The sequence below is a fragment of the Protopterus annectens genome, chromosome 6.part1 (genome assembly GCF_019279795.1).
Source record: "Protopterus annectens isolate FY-2018-M chromosome 6.part1, PAN1.0, whole genome shotgun sequence".
NCBI lineage: Eukaryota > Metazoa > Chordata > Ceratodontiformes > Protopteridae > Protopterus > Protopterus annectens.
The window spans coordinates 34,012,218-34,035,411 of record NC_056738.1 but is presented as its reverse complement, the minus strand read 5'-3'; the positions used below and the strand labels follow the sequence as shown (position 1 = coordinate 34,035,411).

General features: G+C 46.3%; 1 protein-coding gene across 1 annotated transcript in view; it reads left to right on the top strand.

Moving 5' to 3' along the window:
• Positions 1-23,194, top strand: part of CAD (carbamoyl-phosphate synthetase 2, aspartate transcarbamylase, and dihydroorotase) — a gene marked incomplete in the record, with an annotated part of 2,299,829 nt that overhangs the window by 545,655 nt on the left and 1,730,980 nt on the right. The window contains 1 exon segment of the mRNA XM_044075466.1: positions 19,574-19,705. Within this exon segment, the coding sequence (XP_043931401.1) occupies positions 19,574-19,705 (132 nt within the window).

The window sequence follows — 23,194 nt, the reverse complement described above, 5'->3', positions numbered from 1 at the left end:
TAAACTTAGAATAACCTTTTAGATGAGGAATTTACTGTACAACATTAAGAAGAAATCTGTTAGGCACCCAGCTATGTTCAGAAGATACTTTTATACAAAGAGTACAATATGAGAGATCTTTACGCTATTTGGTGAAAGATGCTGAAGATCCCCTGATGAAAGGGGAAAGTTAGGAATACACAGATTTTTGGACTAATAAGCTGACAGTTGAAGGTGGACTTGCAGAGCCTAGTAGGTAATATATGGGAGAGTAAAATAGTCATTATAGCAATGTATTTATTTGTTCTGAGCTGAGATCCCTTTTTGAAGTTGGCCAGTTAGTCAGATGCTTTTAACTTTATTTTTAACTTTAGTAATATTAGTAGGAACCCAACAATAATGAAAAATAGAAAAGTAGTAGCATCCTTTCATTACTGTAAGTAACAGAATTAAAGAAAAAGAAAACTGATCTAAAAGACAATACAACTACCAGTATGATGCCTAGAGAAATTACTGTGTCATAAATATGTACAGGTTAGGCAATATGATTAATGACATGTCAGTTTGTTGACTTGAACCTGTACTTAATGAGTGATATTTGATAAAATTTAAGCAATAAAGAAAAATTAACGTCTTTGGTAAGTAACAGATCTTAGACTGGCCTCCTTTTTGAAGGTGTACTGTTAAGCTGCTGACTGTGATAAGGACTCTTGTTTCTTGCTTATTTGAAAAAATGGTTCAAAATTTAAAAATGGAGCGTTAGTTTTGTTTAGAATAAATTAAAAATGCAATGGATTGCTGTGTTGTTAAATAATGAAATTGTGAGCTTTTGGATTTAGACTATCTTGTATTAGAGTCGCTAGATTACATCTCAAGTCACCAGAACATGAATGTACAGTGTCCCATGTATGTGGAATGCACAAATTTAATGTTTATATTCGAGGATTGCAGTAAAAGTAACTTCAGACAGTTGTCATGGCAGCATATGGGGGTTGGGTCAGAAAAAGCTGATGAAATTTGAGATGGAAGGGAAAGTAGTGGAACAGGTTAACATCTTTAGGTTTCTGGAAGGGATGGTTGTGGAGAAGGGAAGATGTTCTTTGCGTTTCACGGTTGCTGTCATCATATTTGGGTTATCCCTGCCAGGGTAGCCCTCGGCCGTTCCGAATGCCAGAGACTTTGTATTTCTGCGTTGGTTGCTGTTGCTTGAGGACTGATGGTCATCAGTAGAAGTGTGGCAGCCGATGCCATTACATCAGTCTTTCTTGCCAGGGAGCCTGAAGCAGATGTTCTTAGTGATTCACTGTTGCAGTCATCACACTTGGGTTATCTGCCTGCAGGTAGCCTTCAGTTGGCCCGAATACCAGAGCTTTGGGATTTCTGCATCTGATGCTGTAGCCTTTTCCATGACGTCAGGTAGTCAGGGGTATAAAACATTCAGCCGACGCAATTACATCAGTCTTTCTTGCTGAGAAGGAGCCCAAAGCAGAAGCAGTTTGCAAGTGCCGATCGGCTGCTACCTTAAATTTTCATTTTTCGAGTTTCATACCTGAAGTCTTTTAAAACTAAGTACCCCGAAGGGGGTTCTTTTTTTCTTGCTCTAACCAATGTCAGAAAAAGTTAAGAATTGTCTTGCTTCTGAAAAGCAAATACCTCAGACGTTTTCATTCTTACTGCATCACTTGTTTGGGTCCAGACCACGACGTCAGTCGCGGTCGGTTATGTGCCTTGTTTAACACCCAAACTATTTGTCAGGCAATTTTTGTAGCTAAATTATTTTGCTCTCATTCTCCGTTTTCCGAAATGGTTTCGGTAAGCCATCCAACTACCGATCTTCTGAAAATGCAGAAAGACAGAGACCGCATAGGTCAAATACTGCTGACGATGCTTCCGTTAAGCTAGTTGCTAGTCCACCGGTACTCAGGCGCCTTTGCAGCCCCTTATGCCTGCTTCAGCAGATTCGCAGGTCTCTGCTCAGACCCATTCTGAGTCCAGTATGCCGCAAGATGCTTCTACTATGGAACCCGCTGATGTCTCTAAATTGAAAGGGTCCGGAGCTGCTGTGCAGACACCAGCTTCTGAGAGTGTATTCCTACCTATCGATTTTCGTATTAAGCTAACTTGTTAATTTTTAACTAGGTCTACCCAGTTTCTCAGGCACAGAGTTCGCACTACTCCTAGAAAACAGACATCCAAAGTGCATGTTTAAGCTCCCTTGCCACAAAAAGAAATGCTTAGAATGGCTGAAGACCTAATTACTCTAATTAGGGGAAGCTGGCCTTCCCCTGCTAAACGACAAAGAATTGAATTTCCTTCTGATTCTACAGACCAGGAGTCCGATGTCTCTGACCCTTCTGATTACCAGGACATACCCTTATTTACTTATGAGGAGTCAGATGCAGAGAAATCCATTCCCTCTGCCTCCCCTGCAGAGGATTTTTCTTTTGGTGAAACCTTGCATACCTTAAGAGAGCATTTCACCTGGGAATGCCAGGATTATTCTCAGTCCAAAAAGAGACTCTGGGAATTTTTGATTTGCCTCTGTATAAGTCTCTAGCTATACCCCTTGTCCTGGATATTGTAGATGATGTCTTCATGGTATCTAGTCTTACTCCTGACACTTTACCACCAGCTCCTAGAAAATCTGACCGGTACCTACAGAGTACTTGACTCACAAATTTCTCTAAGAATCCTACTGTAGATCCAGAGACCATTTTCCAAGGACCTAAAGGCATTAAGGCTGCTACAGCCAAAAACCTTTCACCTTCAGACAGGGATTTTGGAGCTTTAGACAGACTGGGCAAGAAGGTTTATACCTCTGCTATTCTTGCCATCAGGGTTTTGAATTGCCAGTTTCACATGTTGAAGTGCCAGCAACATATTATGGAACTAATTAAATAAAAAATGGTGCTACTTCTAGCTTGTGCATAAAATAGATTCACAACTGTTAATGCATTCTGCAAACCAAGTTAGTAAACATACTTTGCACTGTGGATTTGATGCCTTAGAAGCATCTTTCAGGGCTGCTGTCACTGGGTCTGTACTGAGAAGGCATGCTTGGCTGAAGGAACAATTCTTGCCTGACCATGTCAAAGCAAAATTACTAGATTCTCTATTAAATCAGGGTAGTTTGGCACAAAAACAGAAGTTCTTAAAAAGATGGAAGAAAAAGCTAAATCTATGCAAACTATCAAAGATTTCTTACAGATGCAGTCACCTAAATTCAGTAGGCATTGGCCTTCAAAAAAACTGTCCTTTCCAGCCCCTCCCAGGCCTGCTCAGTCCAAACCCAGGGGAAACCGACAACCAAGACTACAGTCTCAGGGTATGCAGAGATCTAACCAATGGAGTGTTCCCACCTCAAAAACAGGGAGTGGTAAGCCACCCCCTTATGGAAAAAGTTCACAATGACTTTCCAGTTATCCTTCCTAGCCTTGCCCAAGTACTTGCAACCCTAGGTGGAAAACTCGCCCTTCATGCAAAAAAAATGCATGTCCATTACTCAGGACAGATGGGTTCTAAACACTGATGCAGATTCTACTTCCACTCACTGTCAACCCCAAGCGGGTTGCCAGAAATTCCTCCAAACCAGTGGGCAGAGGCTCAAAAGCAAGTACTTTCCCTTCTCCGTATCAGGGCTGTTCAACCTGTTCCAGTAGAACAAAGTTGTCAGGGTTTCTGCTCCAGACTGTTCCTGGTGCCCAGAAAAGATGGCTCTTGGCACCCTCTCCTGGATCTATCAATTCTCAAACCTTTCTGGTGGTCCCAAAATTCAGAATGCTTACACTGCAACATCTTCTTCCTATGCTAGCAAAGGATGCCCGATTAGTCGCTCTAGATTTAGAAGAAGCTTATCTGCACACCTCCATAAGGGAGTCTTGCAGGAAATATCTATGTTTCAGGGCAGTTCTCTGCAATTCCCTTTAGCTTATCTGCTGTACTCTGAGTATTCACAAAGTGCCTGGCTCCAGCCTTTGCATACTGAAATATTCAATTTTATCCATACTTGGACGATTGCCTGATTCAGGTGGACAGTCAGGAAATGCTACTTCAGCACCTGGCATTTGTAAAAAGATTTCTAACTTCACTGGGATAAACCATTAACGAAAAGAAATCACAACTGGTGCAGAGTCAACAAATTGTATTCCTGGAAGCAAGTTTGAACACACCTTCCCAGTTGGCATTCCTCACTCTAGAAAAGCAGGTCCATTTGACAGGCTATTTCAAACTACTAATGGCCACCAAAATCCAGCTATCTGCAAGCCCTAGGGTTCATGGCCTCATGCATTCTGCTAATTCCTTATGCAAGACTGCATATGAGGAAACTTCACTGGTACTTGAAAAGTCTCTGGTGTCAACATTCTCAGGACCTGGAAACAGTGATTCCCATCATACCTTGTGTAAGGGCAGAGTTCCTTTGGTGAGCAGAGGCATGCATCCTCAACAAGGGACTTCTTTCAGTCAACCCTCACCGCCCAAACCCTGACAACAGACTCATCAGGCAATGCATGGGGGGGGCTCACATGGCAGGCAGCTGCATCCAAGGCAAATGGAGCCCAGACCAAATTCCCCTGCACATTAATCAAAAAGAGATGCTGTACGGAATACGCTGACAGCCTTCAAATATCTTATCATTCTTCCAGGACAGCTGCTGATAGACAACACCACAGTTATGTGGTACATAAACAAGCAGGGGGGAACTCGTTCTTACCCATTTTGTAGGTTAGCCATGGCCCTGTGTAACACAGCCTTCAGCAGCCAAGTGCACCTACAAGCTCAATTCCTGCCAGGCAAGCTAAATTCACTGGCAGACTACTTGAGCAGAATTCTACTGGACCCTTGAGTGGACACTGGAACCCAACTCATTCAAACTTCTAACCCAGAGGTGGACCTTTTTGCCTCCCCCCAAAACCACCAATCGAGCAAATTTTGCACCAGGACCTCTCACAGTAGAGCCAGGAAGGTGGATGGCCCTATCCTTTACATAGGAAAACCTCTCAATTTATGCCTTTTCTCCTCTGCCCCTCCTCTCAAAAATACTACTCAAGATCAGACAGGTCAGGTCAAGGGCAATCCTTATTGCACCAGACTGGCCACACCAGCACTGGTACCCACTTCTACGCAGTCTGACAGTGCCACCCATGCACCTACATCAGACACCTTCCCTGCTGTCACAACAAGGAGAGATTTTGCATCCACAGCTGCAAACCCTAAACCTTGCAGCCTGTCTTTTATCCCCTGAATACATCACCAGCACCCCTCAGCAAACAGGTGCTGGATGTTATCCTTGAGGCAAGAAGGCTTAGCACTAGGAAATCCTGTGCTGAAAGTTGGAAAATTATTGTTCTTGGAGTCAGTCTTAAGGAAAGGACATAGCTGTGCCCACCTTATCTGAAATTCTTGATTACCTATCAGCGCTGCTCCACACAGGCCTATCTTTCTCATCCATTAAGACTCATGCCTCTGCCATCTCAGCTCATAATTCAGAGCCACCTCTCTCTTCTCACCTTCTCATCAAACAGTTCCTTAGAGGAGCTAACAATTTAAGGTCCCTAGGAGAGCTACCACCTCGGCCTATGACCTTAACTTTGTACCGGACAAGCTCACACTTCTCCCTTTTGAACCTGCTGCTTCAGCAGAGTTAAAATTCCTGTTGGAAAACAGCCTTACTATTACTTCAGCAAGATGAGTGTCTGAGTTACAGGCACTAGTGGCGGTGGAGCCCTTCATTATTTTCCATGCTGACAGGGTTTCCCTCAGGACTAACCCATCCTTTATTCCCAAGGTGGTATCCAGTGTGGCTTTAAACCAATCCATCCATTTGCCAACCTTTTTCCCTAATCATCAGAATAAAGGGGAAAGGATCCTGCACTCCTTGGACATGCACAGACGGCTCAGGTTCTACCTTGACAGGGCTAAGCCTTTCAGAAAATCTGACCAGCATCTAGTCAGCTTTGCTACAGGGCCAGAGGGCAAGGCCATTTCGAAGCAAACCATTTCCAAATGGATAGTACAGTGCATCCATTTCTGCTACAAGCACCATGGAAAACCTACCCTTCAGGGGATCGTGACTCATTCCACTAGAGCTACTTCAACCTGTACAGCACTTCTCAGCGGAGTCCCTACCAGGGACATCCTGGAAGCTGCAACCTGGAGTTCTGTACACACCTTCACCAAGCATTACCACTTACCTATTTTTTCGAAATCCAGATCTGGATTTGCTACAGCAGTCTTACAAGGCCTGCTAGCCAATCCTAACACTTCTCGACTTCCTTCACCCTTGCTCATCTGTGGGAATCAACCCATGTGTGATTACTGCAACAGTGAAACATGAAGAACGTAGTACAGTTGTTTACACTTAACATAAATGTAAATGTTTCAGTGTTTTCACCGTTGCAGTCCTTTGTTCCCTCCCTCCAGCCCCCTGGCTTTCTGTATCCTTTCTACCTGTCCTCTTTATGGCCATCTTTTATGGCAGGGGTGTTTACTTTTTACTGGAGGTGTTCCACACCATGTAATAGCTTCCTTCTTACATCTGGGGCAAGAAAAACTGATGCAATGCCATCGGCTGCAAGTTTTTTACCCCTGATGTTATGAAAGAGGAGACAGCATCCGATGCGGAAATCCCAAGACTCTGGTATTCGGGCCGACTGAGGGCTACCTGCAGGCAGGTAACCCGAATACCAAACTGTGATGACTGCAACAGTGAATAGACTCGAAAATCTACATTTATGGTAAGTGTACACAACTGTACTTTCTCACAATTTCCGGTCTGTCGCTACCCGAGTTTTCGTCTCCGAATTGAAGTTGAAGTCTTCTAAAGCCAAGTACCCTGTTTGGTATCTTATTTTTTTGCACTAACCTATGTAAAAAAAAAAAAAAAAAAAAGTCAGTTGTCTTGCCTGTGAAAAGCAAATACCACACAGAGACTTCCAGTGTTACTGCGTCACTTGTTTAGGCTCAGACCATGACATCCCCACATTGTCGCTTCTGTGCTTTGTTCAATGCCAGAACTATCCGTCGTTTGTCCCTTATCGTTGCCAGATATTTTTGTTTACAGTCCTCCAATTCCGATATGACTTCGATAAGCCATCCGACAGCAAATCTTCTGAAAAAAAAACGTAAAGACAGGGACTGATGACACTGGTCCAAACCTACCGACAACGCTTCTGTTAAGCTAGCCGTCAGTCCTCCAGTACTCAATGAGGCACTTTTGCAGCCCCTGATGCCAGCTTCTGTTTCGAAGACCGCTACTGAGATGCTTTCGAGTCCAGTATGCCGCAAAACTCTTCGACTGAGGATCCTGCGGTTGTCTCTACTGGGTCCTGAGCTGCTGAGCAGGCACCGGCTTCCAAGGAAGTCCTTCACACTACCGAATCTCAACACAAGCAGACGTCTTCTTTTGTGACTACCGTTCTTTCAAAAACGACTGTTTTAGGCCCAGGGTTTGAACTACACCCAAGAAACCGACAACCCACTCTCAGGTGCCTGCTACCTTGCCTCAGTCTCAAATGCTTAAAATGGCGGAAAACCTTATGCTGATTAGGGGAAGCCATGCTTTTCTCTCAAAAAGGAAGAGATTTGTCCCCTGTAGTATTGTCTGAACAAGAGTCAGATGAATCTGATACATCTGACTATTAAGACATGCAACCCCTCTCCACTTACGAGGATTCTGATGCAGAGGACTCCATTCCTTCAGCCTCTCTCCCAGAGGATTTTTCCTTTGGGGAAACCCTGCATACTTTAAGGGAGCATTTCCAATGTGAGAGTCCGGACTACCCTCAATCTAAAAAGAGACTCCGGGCATTCCTAGATCTTCTGCAACACAGACCCTTGGCCATCCTCCCAGTCCTGGAGGATGTTTTCCTTTAATTCAGCTGGACTCCTGATGCCCTACCTCCTGCTCCCCGAAAACCAGATGGGTACTACAGAGTTTCTGACTCGCAGGTCATATCTCAAGGGCCAAAAGGGATTAAAGCAACTTCTGCTAAGAATCCCACCCCTTCAGACAGGGATTCCCGAGCACTGGACAGATGGGGTAAAGAAGTATACATCTTGGCCACTCTTGCTATCCGGGCACTAAATTGTCAGTTCCATATGCTGAGATTTCAGCAACATACCTTGAACTCCTTAGGAAAAAATGTCTTCCTTTCCTGCTTGGGCAGAATCTAAAGATTTACAAGACATAAGGCATTCTGCAAGTCAAGTAACTAAAGCACACTGCACTGTGGTTTTGATGCCCTAGAATATTCTTGCAGGGCAGTAGTCACTGGATCTGTCATTAGATGATCTGCATGGCTTAAGGAACAACCCCTGCCAGACAATGTCAAATCTAAATTGTTGGATCCCCCCTTGCACAAGGATAACTTATTTGGCACTAAGGCAGAAGAGGTCTTAAAGATGGAAGAAAAAGCAAAATCTATGTAAACAGTTAAGGATTTCTTACAGGTATCATCCTCCAAGCACTGGTCCTTTCCTGCTCAGAGTAAACCGACCCAGCCTAGACCCCCCCCCCCGACAGCAGCCCCAGGGAATGCAGAGATCTAAGCAGTGGACTACCTCCACTGTTCTAAGTCACCACCCCCTTATGGTAAGAACTCAAAATGACTTTCCTCCTCCACCCCCCTTTCTGCCCACCTTCACTTATTCCTAGGAGGAAAACTCTCTTCACTCAAGTACCTGGGCCTCCATTACCAAGGTCCAGTGGGTTTTGAACATTGAGTGTCAAGGATACAGATTTTACTTCCACACCCTTCCAACCCCAAAAGGGTTCCCAGGTCTACCAACAAATCAGTAGGCAGAGGCTAAAAAGCAAATCCTTTCCCTACTGTCTGTGAGGGCTTTAGAGCACGTTTTTGCAGAACAGATATTCTAAGGCTTCTACTCAAGGTTTTTTCTGGTGCCCAGAAAAGAGGGCACCTGGTTGCCTCATCCTCAATCTATCCATTCTAAACACCTTCCTCATGATCCCAAAATTCAAAATGCTCACCCTCCAGCAGCTGCTACCCACGCTTTCCAAGGGCGCTTGGCTAGCCACCCTAGATCTAAAAGAGGCATACCTCCACATTCCTATCCGGGAATCCTTCAGAAAATATCTCCACTTCAGGGCAGGATCTCAACACTTTCAGTTCTCAGCACTTCCCTTTGGCTTATCTACTGCTCCCAGAGTTTTCACAAAATGTCTGGCTCCGGCCATTGTCTTTTGCAGATGAAGAAATATTCAAATTTACTATACTTAGTTGATGGCCTTATTCAGTCAGACCGCCAGGAAAAGCTGCTCAAGCACCTGGCCTTTGTAAAGACCCTACTAACCTCCCTGGGGTAAACAATCGGTGGAAAGAAATCCAAACAGGTGCCCAACCAAAGGATAATATTCCTGGGAGCAAGTATGGACACAGCATCCCAGATGGGCAAACCTTACACCAGAGAAACAAATTTTCCTGACAGCCTACTTCTCTCAACTAGCCACCAGGCCCCAGCTATATGCAAGGAAGGTCCTGCAAGCTCCTGGGGTTCATGGTGCCTTGCAAACTACTTATTCCATATGCCAGACTGCATATGAGGAAACTTAGCCTTTGGTGTCAACACTCTCAAGACCTGGAAACTCTTCTACCTATAATTCCTTGCCTCAGAAGGGAATTTCTTTGGTGGGCAACAGCATGCTCCCAGCATGCTGCCCTTCTCTCCACCCACCACCACCCAGACCTTTACCACAGTCGCATCAGACTACGCTTTGGGTACACACCTGGATGGCAGGTGCATATAGGGCCAATGGAGCCCACAGCAAATCCTTCTGCACATCATTCAAAAAGGGAGGGGTGTGCAGCACGTCTTGATAGCTTACAAACCCCTTCTCTCGCCAGGGGTTCTCTTGATCAAAACGGACAATGCCACTCTCATGTGGTACATCAACAAGCAGGGAGGGACTCACTCCTACCCTCTATGCAGGCTGGCCATGACCCTTTGGCTCATGGATTATGATGCTTTAGCAGATGTGCAGGAAAGCAGAAGGCTATTCAGTGAAGATGATCTGGGAGAGACCAGAAGTGAGGGGAAAACAATGTTCAGCAAAGGATTGTGAGAAGAATTGCAACAGTCTGAAGAATGGCACTGAATAGAGGGAGAGAGATGTTGACAGTTGACTGTGTACCCTGATCCCATGTAGAAATAGGAAAAAGTGGGTTAGTGGTGATTGTTTATCTTTACCACCCTTCATGTGGAGGCCTGCCCCAGACCAGATTCAGTGGTTCCTGTCCTGTCACCTGCTGAAGTTAGGTATGGAGTAGTTTCGCCATCAGAGCCAAAAAAGAAACTGATCCTTTGTCGAGTCTTTGTGCCCAGAAAGACTTGATCATATTCATCTTTTTAAGACTAAACGTATTCGACTTGATCATATTCATCTTTTTAAGACTAAACGTATTCCTTAACTTGAAGTTCAAGATGTTAACTTTGCTGTCTTGTTACTTTTTATTTTTCTGGGCACTTTGGACATTGATGCCCACTTGTACACCCCCTGTTGACAAGGTACGTGTTGGATTTCACAGACTTGTAATAGGGACTAATCTTTTTTGCTACTTGGTCTGTTCACTGCTCCCCGGATAGTGACCAGGTAGTTTGCCTTCAATGGTTCAGTGGCATTCACGATTACTTGTACCTGGATTATCTATGCTATAATGTGTTCATTAAGTCCTCTGTTTAGTAAACCTTGTTTATACCAGTGGATGTTCTTCTCTTCATATGCTGCTGTATTCATGACATCAGGGAATTTGCCTCTGGTGAACTCTTACATCTAGCCATTATACAAAAGATTTAAAGTAGTTAATTTCATTTATCTTCAACTTGTGGTTATTTGGATCCATATCGGATCAGAGCCTGCAACATTTTGTCAAGCATCTGCTCCAAGCTCTTCCCCTTACCCATAATCCCTCACCTCTCCTACCTTCCCTCTGATCTCGTTTGCCGCTTCATGCGTATGCATTGTGGTCTCTATAGCTCCAAGTTGGGTGTAGTAAGTGAAACTTTTGTGATTTAAATTAGTGTGTGAGTAGTTTGTGAGCCACCCATCCTCCCCTTCGTCTTGTCTGTTTGTGTGTGTATATATATATATATTTAAAAAAAAATTGTAGTTTAGAAAGTTTGTGTTTTTGAGGTAGAGTAGGCCTAGCCCAACCCCTGTGTGTGTGTGCATGTCTAGTTGAGCATTTGGCTATTTGGAGTGTGTTATGGCTGACCAGCCTAAACCAACGTTTAAAAAAATGCACAGAGTGTGGCCACAAGCTTTCACTGGCTGATGGCCGCACTCTGTGTTATTTGCGTGGGTGTTCCCCATCTTAGTCTGCCATGTGCTGTGTGTGCAGGGTTCAATCCCAGGGCCCTAAAAGAGGTAGGTGAAACTGGTAGCCAAGGGCCTGCTTCTGCTTTAGAGACGATGGCCTCAGCATCAGCTCTAATAGCTGACCCCCCCCCCCCAGGCTGGGACTCATCCTCCCTCTAAGCCTGCTGAGGCGTGGGCAAAATCTAAGGATGCTTGAGAGAGAGAGAGAGAAAAGGGTAGAAAGGCACCGCAAGCTATCTGAGCGGGAGCCATTTCCCAGTCCACCTGCGAAAGTTGTTAGGATCACTTCTCCTCTGCTCCATTCCTCAAGGTTCTCTCCCGAGCCTTTGGACCAGAGGCCTTCTCCAAGGTCATCTCATAGGGCCAGATCTGAGTCAGTCGCCTCCTTGCGGTCAACTCTTTCAGAGCTTGACTTGGGCAGGATGATGCGGAGATTCATTCGGACTCCAATCCAAATGAGTCTTGCCAGCCCCTCTCTGGCTGGAGAGGGGACCTCTATGCTCTTCTTCCATCCCATCTCTCCTTTCCTGATCCGGCCTGTGGTTTTGGGGTTTATGGATCTGAGGATCCTCTGAGCTTGGGGGTTCAGCACCGATGGTTCCTCCAACCTCGATGCCAGCCATTACCTTGAGTTCTTCGGATCATACTTGTTCAGATCTGTGCAACTCTCGGGGCCGGGAACAGGGAGCTGGATCCGAGGGAACGGAGATGTCTTTGGCTCCGACTTTGTCTGATCCCAGGCGTTCCTTAGGAACCCTGGCTACCTTGGCCTTGGCCCCGATCCTCACGATGGAACTTGGGAGAACTTATTCCTTGTTGGTTGCCAAGGAGGTGTGCTCTCCTTTGGCCTTCGACGTGGTGAGTGTTCTCTCCCAGGGGTTGAGACCCCAGCCCATTGCCTTGGACTCCGCCCAAGCTGCCATGGATTTGGTCACGACTCCCATCAGCTTGTCCCAGGGACAGCCCGTGTTAGAGGACCCCCAAGTAGATCCCATCGTGACTTACAAGCCCTCTTCAGAGAGTCCCACTGAGGAGGCCCCCCTGTAAGCATTCGTGTAAGAGGAGGCACATGGACTCCCCCAGAGTCCCTCACAGAAGATGCTGACTTGGTTGAAGGTGAGGGTTACCCCAGGTCACCTCCTGAGGATGCCTCCTTTGGAGACATCATGGAAATCCTCTACCAGAGGGGAGGTTGGTCACCCCAAAACCCTCAACAGATGACTTAGTATTCCTGGAGGCCTTTGGCACGGGCCCATCTACATCCTGGGTGTCCCCTTCTGCAGATCCATTAGTGGATCTTATTACCACGCGGGCATGGAAGGAGCCTGACACCATAGAGCCAATACCCAAATGCCCAGACAGGATCCTTTCTAGTCCCACAGACAGGCCTGGTACAAGAAATCCCCTGTGGATGCTATGGTGGTGGCAGCTGCCACCAAGAGAAAACTGGCTCAGGAAAGTTCTTTGGTCCACCTTCCGGGCAAAGAGTCTAGGGCGGTGGATCACTTTGGGAAGCGAGTAGTCTTCAGCGATGTTTTCCATACGAGCGCTGAATTATTTGGCACATGTCAGACTCCAGAGAGACCTGGTCACAGAATTCGCTTTGTCACCCCCAGAGTCCTTGTCGCCAGAGGACAAGCGGCCGTTCTCGGTGAAAATGTAGACTCTGAAATAAATTTCAAACATGTCCATGTGTCTTCATTCCCATGCCACGAAAGGAGTGGCTAGGGCGGCTGGGACCGGCGTAGCTATGAGGCGGCATGCCTGGCTCAGACTGTCAATTCGCGGACCACTTCAAGGCTTCATTCACAAATGCTCCCTTTGACGGTTCCTCCCGTTTTGGGAAGACCGTTCATGACACCTTGGTCCAGAGCGAGAAGGATGGGAAGACGCTGTCTGCCGTTTGAGTCCGCTTCACTAATTCTCAAAGATCCTTTACTAGGAATCGGAGAGAGCAGAAGAAGATGTGGTTCTGAAAAATCACAGTTTTCCTGGGGCACTGAGGACAACTTGTCCCCTAGAGGCAGAGGGGGACAAGACAGAAGCTGCCCCAGAGGCAGAGGGTGTCCGAGGAACTTTGGGTCTAGGGAGACATTTTTGGACAGACCCGCGCAGCAACCCTGAGGGGTTGCCCGAATGTTGGGGAAGATTATTATTGCACCTAACTGCTTGGGAGTTTATCATGACGGACCATTGGGTGCTCCAAATAATATCCAGAGGATACTTCATCCCATTCCTTGCCCCACCCATCCAATCAAAGCACCTCCCAGATGTTCCACCCACTCAAAGGGAGGCCAAAGCGCATGAAATTTAAAAGCTGCTTTACAATCGGACCATTGAACTGGTCCCCCCAGATCAGTTCTGATTAGGCGTTTACTCCAGGTTCTTTAGTGCCAAAAAAGACAGGGGACCTCAGACTCTTATTGGACCAGTCAACCCAGAACTTGTCTGTAGCCAAGCAGAAATTCTGGAGGGTCACCTTGCAGACCTTTCTACCTTTTCTCCGAGAATGCGACTGGATGTGTTCGATAGACCTCCAGAACGCTTACTCAAGATTTGCAGGAGCTCCAGGAGATTCCTTCGCTTCTGGCTGGGAGCCAGTTATTTCCAGTTCAGAGCCGTACCATTTGGTCTCACCACAGCTCCCAGGGTGTTTACCAAATGTTATGGCAGTAGTAGTGGCTCACATGAGGCTTCAGGGAATTCAGGTGTTTCCTTACCTAGCATCTACTTTGCATGGCCAGAGACTCCTTCCTGCATCTTGCAGTCAGACTAGGGATTACCATCAACTTCTCAAAGTCCCGCTTGAACCCGACACAGACCTTGGAGTTTATAGGGGCATGGTTGGACACTCTACTATTGCACGTTTTTCTCACTCTGGACAGGGTCCACAGACCCATGTGTCAGTGATCCTCTGCCCCAGGACACCGATGGTGAGTGACGTTTTCTGAGCCCTAGGCCCCATGGCTGCAGCAGTTTCAATTCTCCCTTGTGCGTGCCTTGACAATGAGGGTGCTTCTGTGGACCTTGGCAGTTCAGTGGTCTTGGTTAGAGCTCCATGTGGACTACCCTATACGGATCAGCAGAGCCTGCACGATTTCTCTTCTTTGGTGGCTCCAATCGCCGGAAATTTTGGCAGGTCGTCCATTGTTAACATCCCCAGCCCGAATCAGTGACCACGGATGCCTCCCAGTGGTGGTGGGGGGGGCACTTTTTGGGAAGGACGGTCCAAGGCACGTGGTTCCAGACAGAGACCAGATTGCATATCAATGTTCTGGAGATGAGGGCAGTGCTTTAAGCGTTGCAAGCCTTTCACACTCTTCTTCCCCTGGGGATGATTGCAGTTCATTCAGACAACATGCCTGGTGTCTGGTACATTAACAAACCAGGAGGGACCAGATCTTACCCTCTCTGCCGCAAGGCCCTGAGAGTGGGCGATTTCCACCAGTCTGTTTCTGATTGCAACGCACATCCCGAGGATACACCCAACATTTTAGAGGACAGACTGAGTTGGGCTATTCTAATGCCATATGAGTGGTCTCTGAAACGGTCAGTAGCGGAGGAGATCTTCCTAGCGTGGTGTCACCCTTGCTGTGATCTCTTCGCATCTCCTTCCAGTGCGAAGTGCAGCAAGTTCTTCACTCTGATCCCCTCCCCAGGGGACTCCCCAGAGACGCTCTCGTCCATGCCTCGCCTCCTGAGTTACTGTATGCCTATCCCGCGCTACCTCTCATTCTGACGTTTCTTCAGAAAGCTTACAGACTGGGGGTGCAAAGTGATCCTCATTGCCCCATTCTGGCCTCGTCAAGTGTGGTTCCCCTTCCTCAGGTCTCTTGATGTAACTCCTCCACGGATTCTGGATCCCTGCCCGGATCTAGTCTCCCATCACTCGGGCATCAGTCTGCCCGATCTAGACAGTCTCAAGCTGACTGCTTGGTTGCTCCAGTTCCCTTGATTGCTAGGACTCCCGGTCTATCATCTTCGGTAAAGAGTATTCTGGTGGCATCCCCTAAAGCTTCCACTAGGAAGGTTTATCGCAGCAAATGGAAACTCTTCTCTATTTGGGCTTCTCAGAGAAACATAGATCCATTTACAGCCCCGGTTCCTGCAGTTTTTGTCCTATATTTTCAAACAAGGGGCTAGTTCCTCCACAGTGAAAGTACAACTGGCAGCCATGTCTAATTTTCATGTCGGCGAAAATCTGAATGCTTTGACTTCTTTGAAATTGTTTAAGGCTTTTCTAAAAGGTACTTTTCTCTTGCGTCTCCCAGTTAAGAATTCCGTCCCTCCTTGGGAACTTACTCTAGTTCTGCAGGCATTGGTGGCACCCCCATTTGAAGCAGTAGCATCCGTAGACTTCAAATTCCTGTCCTGGAAGACTGCTTTTCTAGTGGCCATTACCTCTGCTAGAAGGGTTTCTGATATCCATGCTTTGTCTGCGGTACCCCCCTACTTTATCTTTCATAAAGACAGGGTTTTGTTTTGTACGAACCCTTCTTTCTTTCCAAAAGTGGCTTCTGAATGTAATATTTCAGATGATTAATCTGCCTGTGTTCTTTCCAAATTTCCAGAACAAGGGTGAATATAAGCTGCACTTGTTAGATGTTCATAGACAGCTTTGTTTCTATTTACACAGGACTAAACAATTTTGTAAGTCTGACCAATTGTTCATGTCCTTTTCTAGACACTTTTTGGGCAACGCCATCTCCAAGGTCTCCTTGGCCAGATGGATTACACAATGTATACTGCAAGTCTGTAGGGATAAAGGCCTATCCCCACCTGGTCGTATTAAAGCTCATTCTACCAGGTCTGTGGCAATTTCTGCTGCTTTTTGGTCTAGGGTTTCTCTGGATATCTGCGCAGCACTGACCTGGGCAAGGTCACCTACATTTATTTTTCATTATAAGTTGGATTTGATCTCTAGAGGGAGAGCATCCTTTGGCTCTGCGGTGCTCAGGAATATCCTTCCATGAGGGCCTCCCAGGAGTTTTAGTAGCTGGGAACTGTGTCCCACAGGTTGCAGATAACTTCTTTATCTGAAGTAGTTAACTTCATTTATGTACTCACCATAACGTTCCATCAGAGTAGTCGTACTTCATTTTCTGCAACAGTCCCTCCCTCGTTCCCCCGAACCTGTTCTAGGGTAACGTTATTGAGTTGCTAATAGTTTGGTTAGTGGCAAATTCGATCTGAGGGAAGGTAGGAGAGGTGAGGGATTATGGGTAGGGGGGGGAGCTTGGAGCAGATGCTTGATTAAAATGTTACCAGCTCGAATCCGATATGGATCAGAATACCCACAGGTTGCAGAAAATGAAGTATGATCAGATGGAACGTTATGGTGAGTACATAACTTCTTTTTAAATGCTACCACTAGGGTGAGCGTAATGTCCCTTTCCTCTCTTGGACGTCTGTCATAAATGGATGTCTGGTATAAAGCGGACATCAGCATGCACCTCTCCAGAACTTTTCTACCGCCTCTGTGACTGCCAGCTCCAGTTGTCGCGTTGCCAGTAGAAGCATTTTCTTCATCCGGTTTTCTGTTTACTTGCTACTGTTTTAGGTTCCATGTCTGGCAGGAAGGACAAATGTAGGTGTGCAAGGCAAATTCCACATAAGGATTTGCATGAGCTCTGCCTTTTCTGCCTAAGCCGTGAAAATGACAATACCACCTGTAGTATTTGTCAGGCCTTTGTCCCAAAAATCCTCAAAAACCATCTCGCAGAATTAAAACTATACTTTGAAAATCAGAGACTCAAACGTCTAGCTTCTAGGATGGACCCTATGTCGGAGCCGTCGGACGACCTCCCAGTCAGGAAAACCAAAACGACTAGGCCTAAACAGACTGCTGCACTCTCCACTCCATCCGTCGCTCTCGAGGCTAGTGAAGGCTTTGAGTCCAAGCTGGAGTCCTCAGAGCTTCCTTCGGCAGAAGGCCCTATGGACAGCTGTCCTTTCCCTTCGGGACGTGACCTCTGGCAATGACAGGCGTCCGACTGAGTGGGAACCAAGGCTTGTTACATCTGAGGGCTTGTGTGGCATCTCCCAACTCTCCCAAATCATACGTGAGGACAGAGTCTCTGATTTAGTGGAGTGCTGGCTGGCATCCGGCCCTCCTACCCTCCATAGCATTTTTGAATACTCTCCCCCTGAGACCCATAAGAAGAGGAAACTGAAAACTGAACTGATTTCTTAGTCTCTGCCTGATTCACCTGTTGAAAGCCTCCGGATTGGCAGGCCTACACTCAAGGCCTCCTCAACGTCTTTCTAGCCTTGCGTCCAGGCCTAGCGCCTGCACAGGCCCTTACGCCATCTACCCCTAAGGGGCCTACTACAGATATTTCTTCAGGAGAAGGACTCATCTGATGGTGAGTCCCTCACTTACTCTTCTCAGGTAGCTTCTCTGGGATATGCTTCACCAGAGGAGGAATCCAATGGCACTGACTCCCCTGGTAAGGATCTCGCGTTTGGTGAGACCATCACCAAAATGCAAAACTTATTCAAATGGGACAGCAGTCAAGTGACAGAGACCCAAAAGCGATACTTTGAACTTCAAAGTCTCCCAGCCCTTCTACTGTGCCCCCAGTACACCCTGCTTTTCTGAATGCATTCCTGGCTGCTTCCTGATTTACAGTCCCCAGCACCCAAGTGTCCAGATAGATTCTACAAGGTGCCCGAGCACGCTACCTTCCTCTGTAATGCTCCTTCTACAGAACCTGCAGTTATTTCAGTGACTGACAAAACCTGTTACTTCATCCACCTTTCTATTGCCCTCTGACTAAGAGCAGAATGATAGAACGTCTGGGAAAGAGAGCTTATACTTCTACCACCCTAGCAGTAAGAGCAATTAATTATCAGATGCACATGGCCAAGTATTCCTGTTCCTTTTTGGAAGATGTGATTAAGCAACTGGGAGAACTCCCTGATTCCCCTTCTAAAGCTAAGATTTCCTGTCTCCTGAACTCCTGCACACAAGTGACCAAACACTCCAAGTGCAGCTACAACTCTGTAGAAGCATCTGCAAGGGCTGCTGCTTCTGGATTTGTCATCAGAAGGTACTCCTGGTTAAGGCAGCAACCCCTCCTTGACGACAGCAAAACCAAGCTCTTAGATGCACCCCTGGACAACAAAAACCTGTTTGGTTCAGCAGCTGCTGATCTCTCTTAAGACTCTACAGACCAAAGGTATGGAACTGCAGGAATTGAGACACATCTTTGTCTCCCCACTTGCACGCTTTCAGAGAAATTACCGAGCTAAAACTTCCTTTAGCAGGTCCTCAGCTAAGAGAATACAAGCTAAGCCTAGAAAAGACCACAGGAAACAGCACTCTGTCTCCTCTACTCCATCCTCTAAACAGTCCTTTCAGGGAAAGCCTGGTAGTTTCCAACTACCGGGCCCTACACCTAGACACCCCTCTATCCATGCGCCTCTCCCTTGCCCTTCCAGCTTGGAAGCAGGTTACCCAAGACTTCTGGGTCCTATGTGTTATTAAGCAGGGATACGTCATGAGCTGGGAGACCAGACCCACTCCCAAAGGCATCATTCCCCCCACCAAAAGACCAAATCCCACCACTCACAAAGGCATCATTCCCCCCACCAAAAGACCAAATCCCACTTTTTCCTCCCATCCTGCAGGAACTTATTGCTCAAGGAACCATCCAGGTGGTCCCGTTGCCTGCAAGAGGAAAAGGTTTTTATTCAAAAATGTTCCTGGATCCCAGAAAGGAAGGTCCCTGGAGCCCTATCATGGTCCTATCCCACCTAAACGTCTTTCTCAGAGTTCCCTCCTTCAGGATGCTTTCTCTCCCAACCCTTCTGCCACTTATTCTGCCTCAGGCTTTCCTAGTGTCACTAGACGTAAAGGATGCCTACTTGCACATCCCTATCCACTCTGTCTTCAAAAAATAGAATGTAGAAAAGTGTGTGTTCAGCAAGCTGTTTGCTCTTCTTGAGGTGTATAAAAAGCTGTTTGGGAGGATTTGGTTACCCTTGTTTGTCAACCAGTTTCTTGGTGCACTCGCATCAGTGTAGTGTAGAAGGAAAAGTATGTACTGTAAATTCCTCATTTGTGAACTGCAGACTGTAGATTTTAGGTTTGAAATGTTGAACTGTGTATAATCATTCATACTACCTTACCTTTTTCTAGTACATTTCAAATCTGATGCTCTTGAATTGTGTTAAAACAAGTTTTTCTCTGTGTGCTATTTTATTAGCTGTAATGAAACTTGGATTTCACTTTGGATGCCGTTATTAATTTTCTAGGCTGTGAAAGCTTTGAAAGAAGAGAACATACAAACCGTTCTTATTAACCCCAATATTGCTACAGTTCAGACGTCAAAGGGACTTGCTGATAAAGTATACTTTCTCCCTATTACTGCAGAGTATGTAACACAGGTAAGTTGTTGGGGGGTGGTATAATTCTTAATTCTATTACTGCAGTGTATGTTGCACAGGTAAGGTGTGTGGGGGTGTAATTGTTACTAGTATTACTGCAGAGTATGTAACACAGGTAAGTTGCCTGGGAGTGCAATTCTTATTTTTGTTTTTGCAGAGCCTGTAACATGTGTAAAGTGTGTGGAGGTTTAATTATTTCTGTATGCTGTCCCTAGTCTCTGTTACAGATTGATACTAGAGATTCCCATAGGACCCGCCAGCCCACCTCAGGATGGTAACACCCATCCCTCTCTGCTACTCCTTCAGTCACCTGAGCTGCTAATCAAACTCTGGTTGGCTGGGTTACAGTCTGGGCTTTGTCCTTGTATGCCACCAGACCAGCAACCTGCTGTTTTAATAAGAATTACTGGATCTATGTATGGACGTATTGGAAATCCTGTCACTGGAAAGAGCTCTTCAAAGCAGTGGCCCCACTCAAGTGGACATGAAAGTGTAAGTGTAGTATGCATGCTCCCTCCCAAGCTGTTCCCGCTCTATTTTTCTCAGGGGTTGCTTCACAGCTTTAAGTCAAATGCAGCTCAACCTTTAGTGTATGGAGTCTGCTAATAAGAGGAAGGAATCCTCCCCAGAGAGCTCCTCAGATGGTGAGGGGGTGTGGGACAGGATTGGACTACTACAAAATGTGTTTTTTTTTTTTTTTTTTTTTTTTTGCAGATGACGACATGGAAGCTGATGCTGGCTTCTCCTCTGCACCACTGTGGAAATCTTGTGTGGAGATTCTGTGTTTAGAATTAAAAAAAAAAAAAAAATCCGATAGAGAAGTCCGAGAAGTGTTTGATGTCCAAAACTGTTGCACATTTTAAATTGCTGTTTTAAAGTAGATGAGGAAGATTCTGTAGTTATCTAGTATGGGTTGGGGGGGGGGGGGTGCAGTTGCATGATTTCACTCAGACAAGTCAGGTGGCTTAGCTAGTGATACTATGGATGCAGCGTCCAGGGCAATAGAGTTACGGTTGTGATTAGGAGTCTGAGGCTGCAGTGTTTGCTTGAGGATGTTAGAGTGCAGAGGATGAATCACGGAGGTATCAAGTGGTACTTGTATCTGTTTGAAATGATTAGACATACCCTTTACTTTAGAATTAGATGGCCAAAAGCATTTACTTTTCTGACTCTGGTACACATCAAGTACTCAGTTTAAATTTTTGCTGTTGTCTTCGGAGCTTTTTAACAATGTTGTTCAGCTGATATTTACCATTTATGTTAGTCAAGAGTTGATGTTTATTGCCAAATCTTATGATATATATTCGCTGTAATTAAAAGTGAGATTATTACTGCATTACCGCACCAGGTGTTTATTTTTTGTAGACCTCCTTAAAGGTACTCTGATATTTTATTGAATAAATTGTTACTCTGTTGTGCTCATGTTTGGTTATCTGTTGTCAGTTTTCCACTTGTGTCTGAAAAGAATAGTCCAAAAAGTAGTAGATCCAGTACTGTGGGACGTCATCATGTCCTTTTGCTTAATCTGAAGATTACATTTATCTTGCCAGTTGATGTTTTTATTTTGTAAGCTATTCCATTTGGTGAGGTAGTGTCAAATGTTTTGTCAAGGCAGGCAGTGTACGTTGTCAGGTGTTTATGCTGTCTCTTCAGAGATTGCATCAAAGTTCAACAGGCAAGATCTCCACCCTGCAAACATATAATGTTCATATGTAACAGAAGGTCCTTGATATCGTTTTGTATAGGCTGCAAGTTTTTATTGTATTCACCATTGCAGTAGAGACATTTTTTTGAAATCCGGGCTGACTTCTGCAGCTTTTTACCTTTCTTTTTCCATGTTAGGTAGATGCTGAGCCACCTGCATGTCAGTGGTACAAGTCTGACAACTGCTTGTGCTGTCTGCAGTTTTCTTGCCACTGTATGTATGATAAACATGCATCAGTAAAAGTTCCAAGTGTTGGCTTAGCCTGGATTTCATATTGCAGCTGTTCTCTAATACACTATTTGGCAAAAATCTTTTCTTACCTTGATTTTATCCGTACTGACTTTCATAGAAAATCAGATGTTCTTCATGTTTCACTGTTGCAATCATCACACTCGGGCTGTCTGCCTGCAGGTAGCCCTCAGTCGGCCCGAATACCAGAGTCTTGGGATTTATGCGTTGGATGCTGTCGCCTCTTCCATGACGTCAGGGGTATAAAACATGCAGCCGACACCATTACCCAGTCTTTCTTGCCGAGAAAGAGCCCGAAGCAGAAGCAGTTTGCAAGTGCCGGTCGGCCGCTACCTGAAATATTTGATCTGAAGTAGGAACTTCATTTGTCAGCAACCTTTGGGATACGGATCCGATCTCTGATCCGAGCTGGCAACTTTTACCACAGCATAGATCCGAGCTCTTAGCTCCTCCCTTTACCCATAATCCCCTGCCAACCCTAACTGACCTCAGATCTAGTTTGCCACGCTTCAAGCCAACAAGCTGGATTTTGAGCTCCTGGCATTTGGAAACTTTTTGTGAAAAAAAGCTAAGAATTTTTGTATTTTCTTGTGTGATTAGGTTCCTTCTTAAATATCTATTTTTGTTAAAAAAAAAAAAATTTTCCTCCCTACCCTCGCTGTACCGTAGTGTGTGTTTGTGGTGTGTTAGGGGCCCTAGTGAGTGTGTTTTTACATTCGATATGTCGGAGGCCCCTAAAGCCATCTTTTCAAAATGTACCGAGTGTGGCCATAAGCTCTTACCGGCAGATGGCCACACCCGGTGCGTTAGGTGCCTTGGGGTTGAACATCTTCCTTCGGGATGCACGATTTGTGCAGCGTTCAACCTCAGGGCACTCAAGGACCGGAGATCGAAGCTGATTCTGGCGGGCCTTTTGCCCCCGGACTCGGCTCCGACCTCCGGTTCTTCGGTGGCCACTACCCAGTCCTCGGTAGCGACCACCCCTGCCTCCCTTCCTCCGGTCGGGACTCAACCTCCCGTTTTGGCTCCGGAGGATAGGGAGGCCGGAAAAACCAAAAGGAAGGAGAAGCACCATAAACGGCGGGCCGAGGACTGTTCCTTGGCCCCGCCCGCCAAGCGGGCTTCTCCATCCAGGGTTTCTGGATTGCCTCCTCCTCTGCTCCGGTCCCCTTGTTTTTCACCGGGACCTGTGGAGGAGGCAAACCGGTCCCCATCGAGGTCATCGAGGCATCACTCTAGGTCTGCCTCGGTGGCCTCTTCGAGGTCTACATTTAGTATGTCAGATGCAGACATGGACCGGATGATGAGGAGGTTCATCCAGGCCCAGCTGCAGATCGGATTGTTCTCCCCCCCCCCTCTGTGGGGGGGGGGGGGGAGCTCGACCCCTGTTTTTTTTGCCCCAATCGCTCCTTCTCCGTCCCGGGTTCGGAGCACTCTGAGCTGAGCCGCGTCGGATCCGGGGGTGTGTCGGAGCCGACAGTACTAGTTACTTCAGCTCTGACTGGTCCCCTGAGTTTGTCCGATCCGACCTCTCA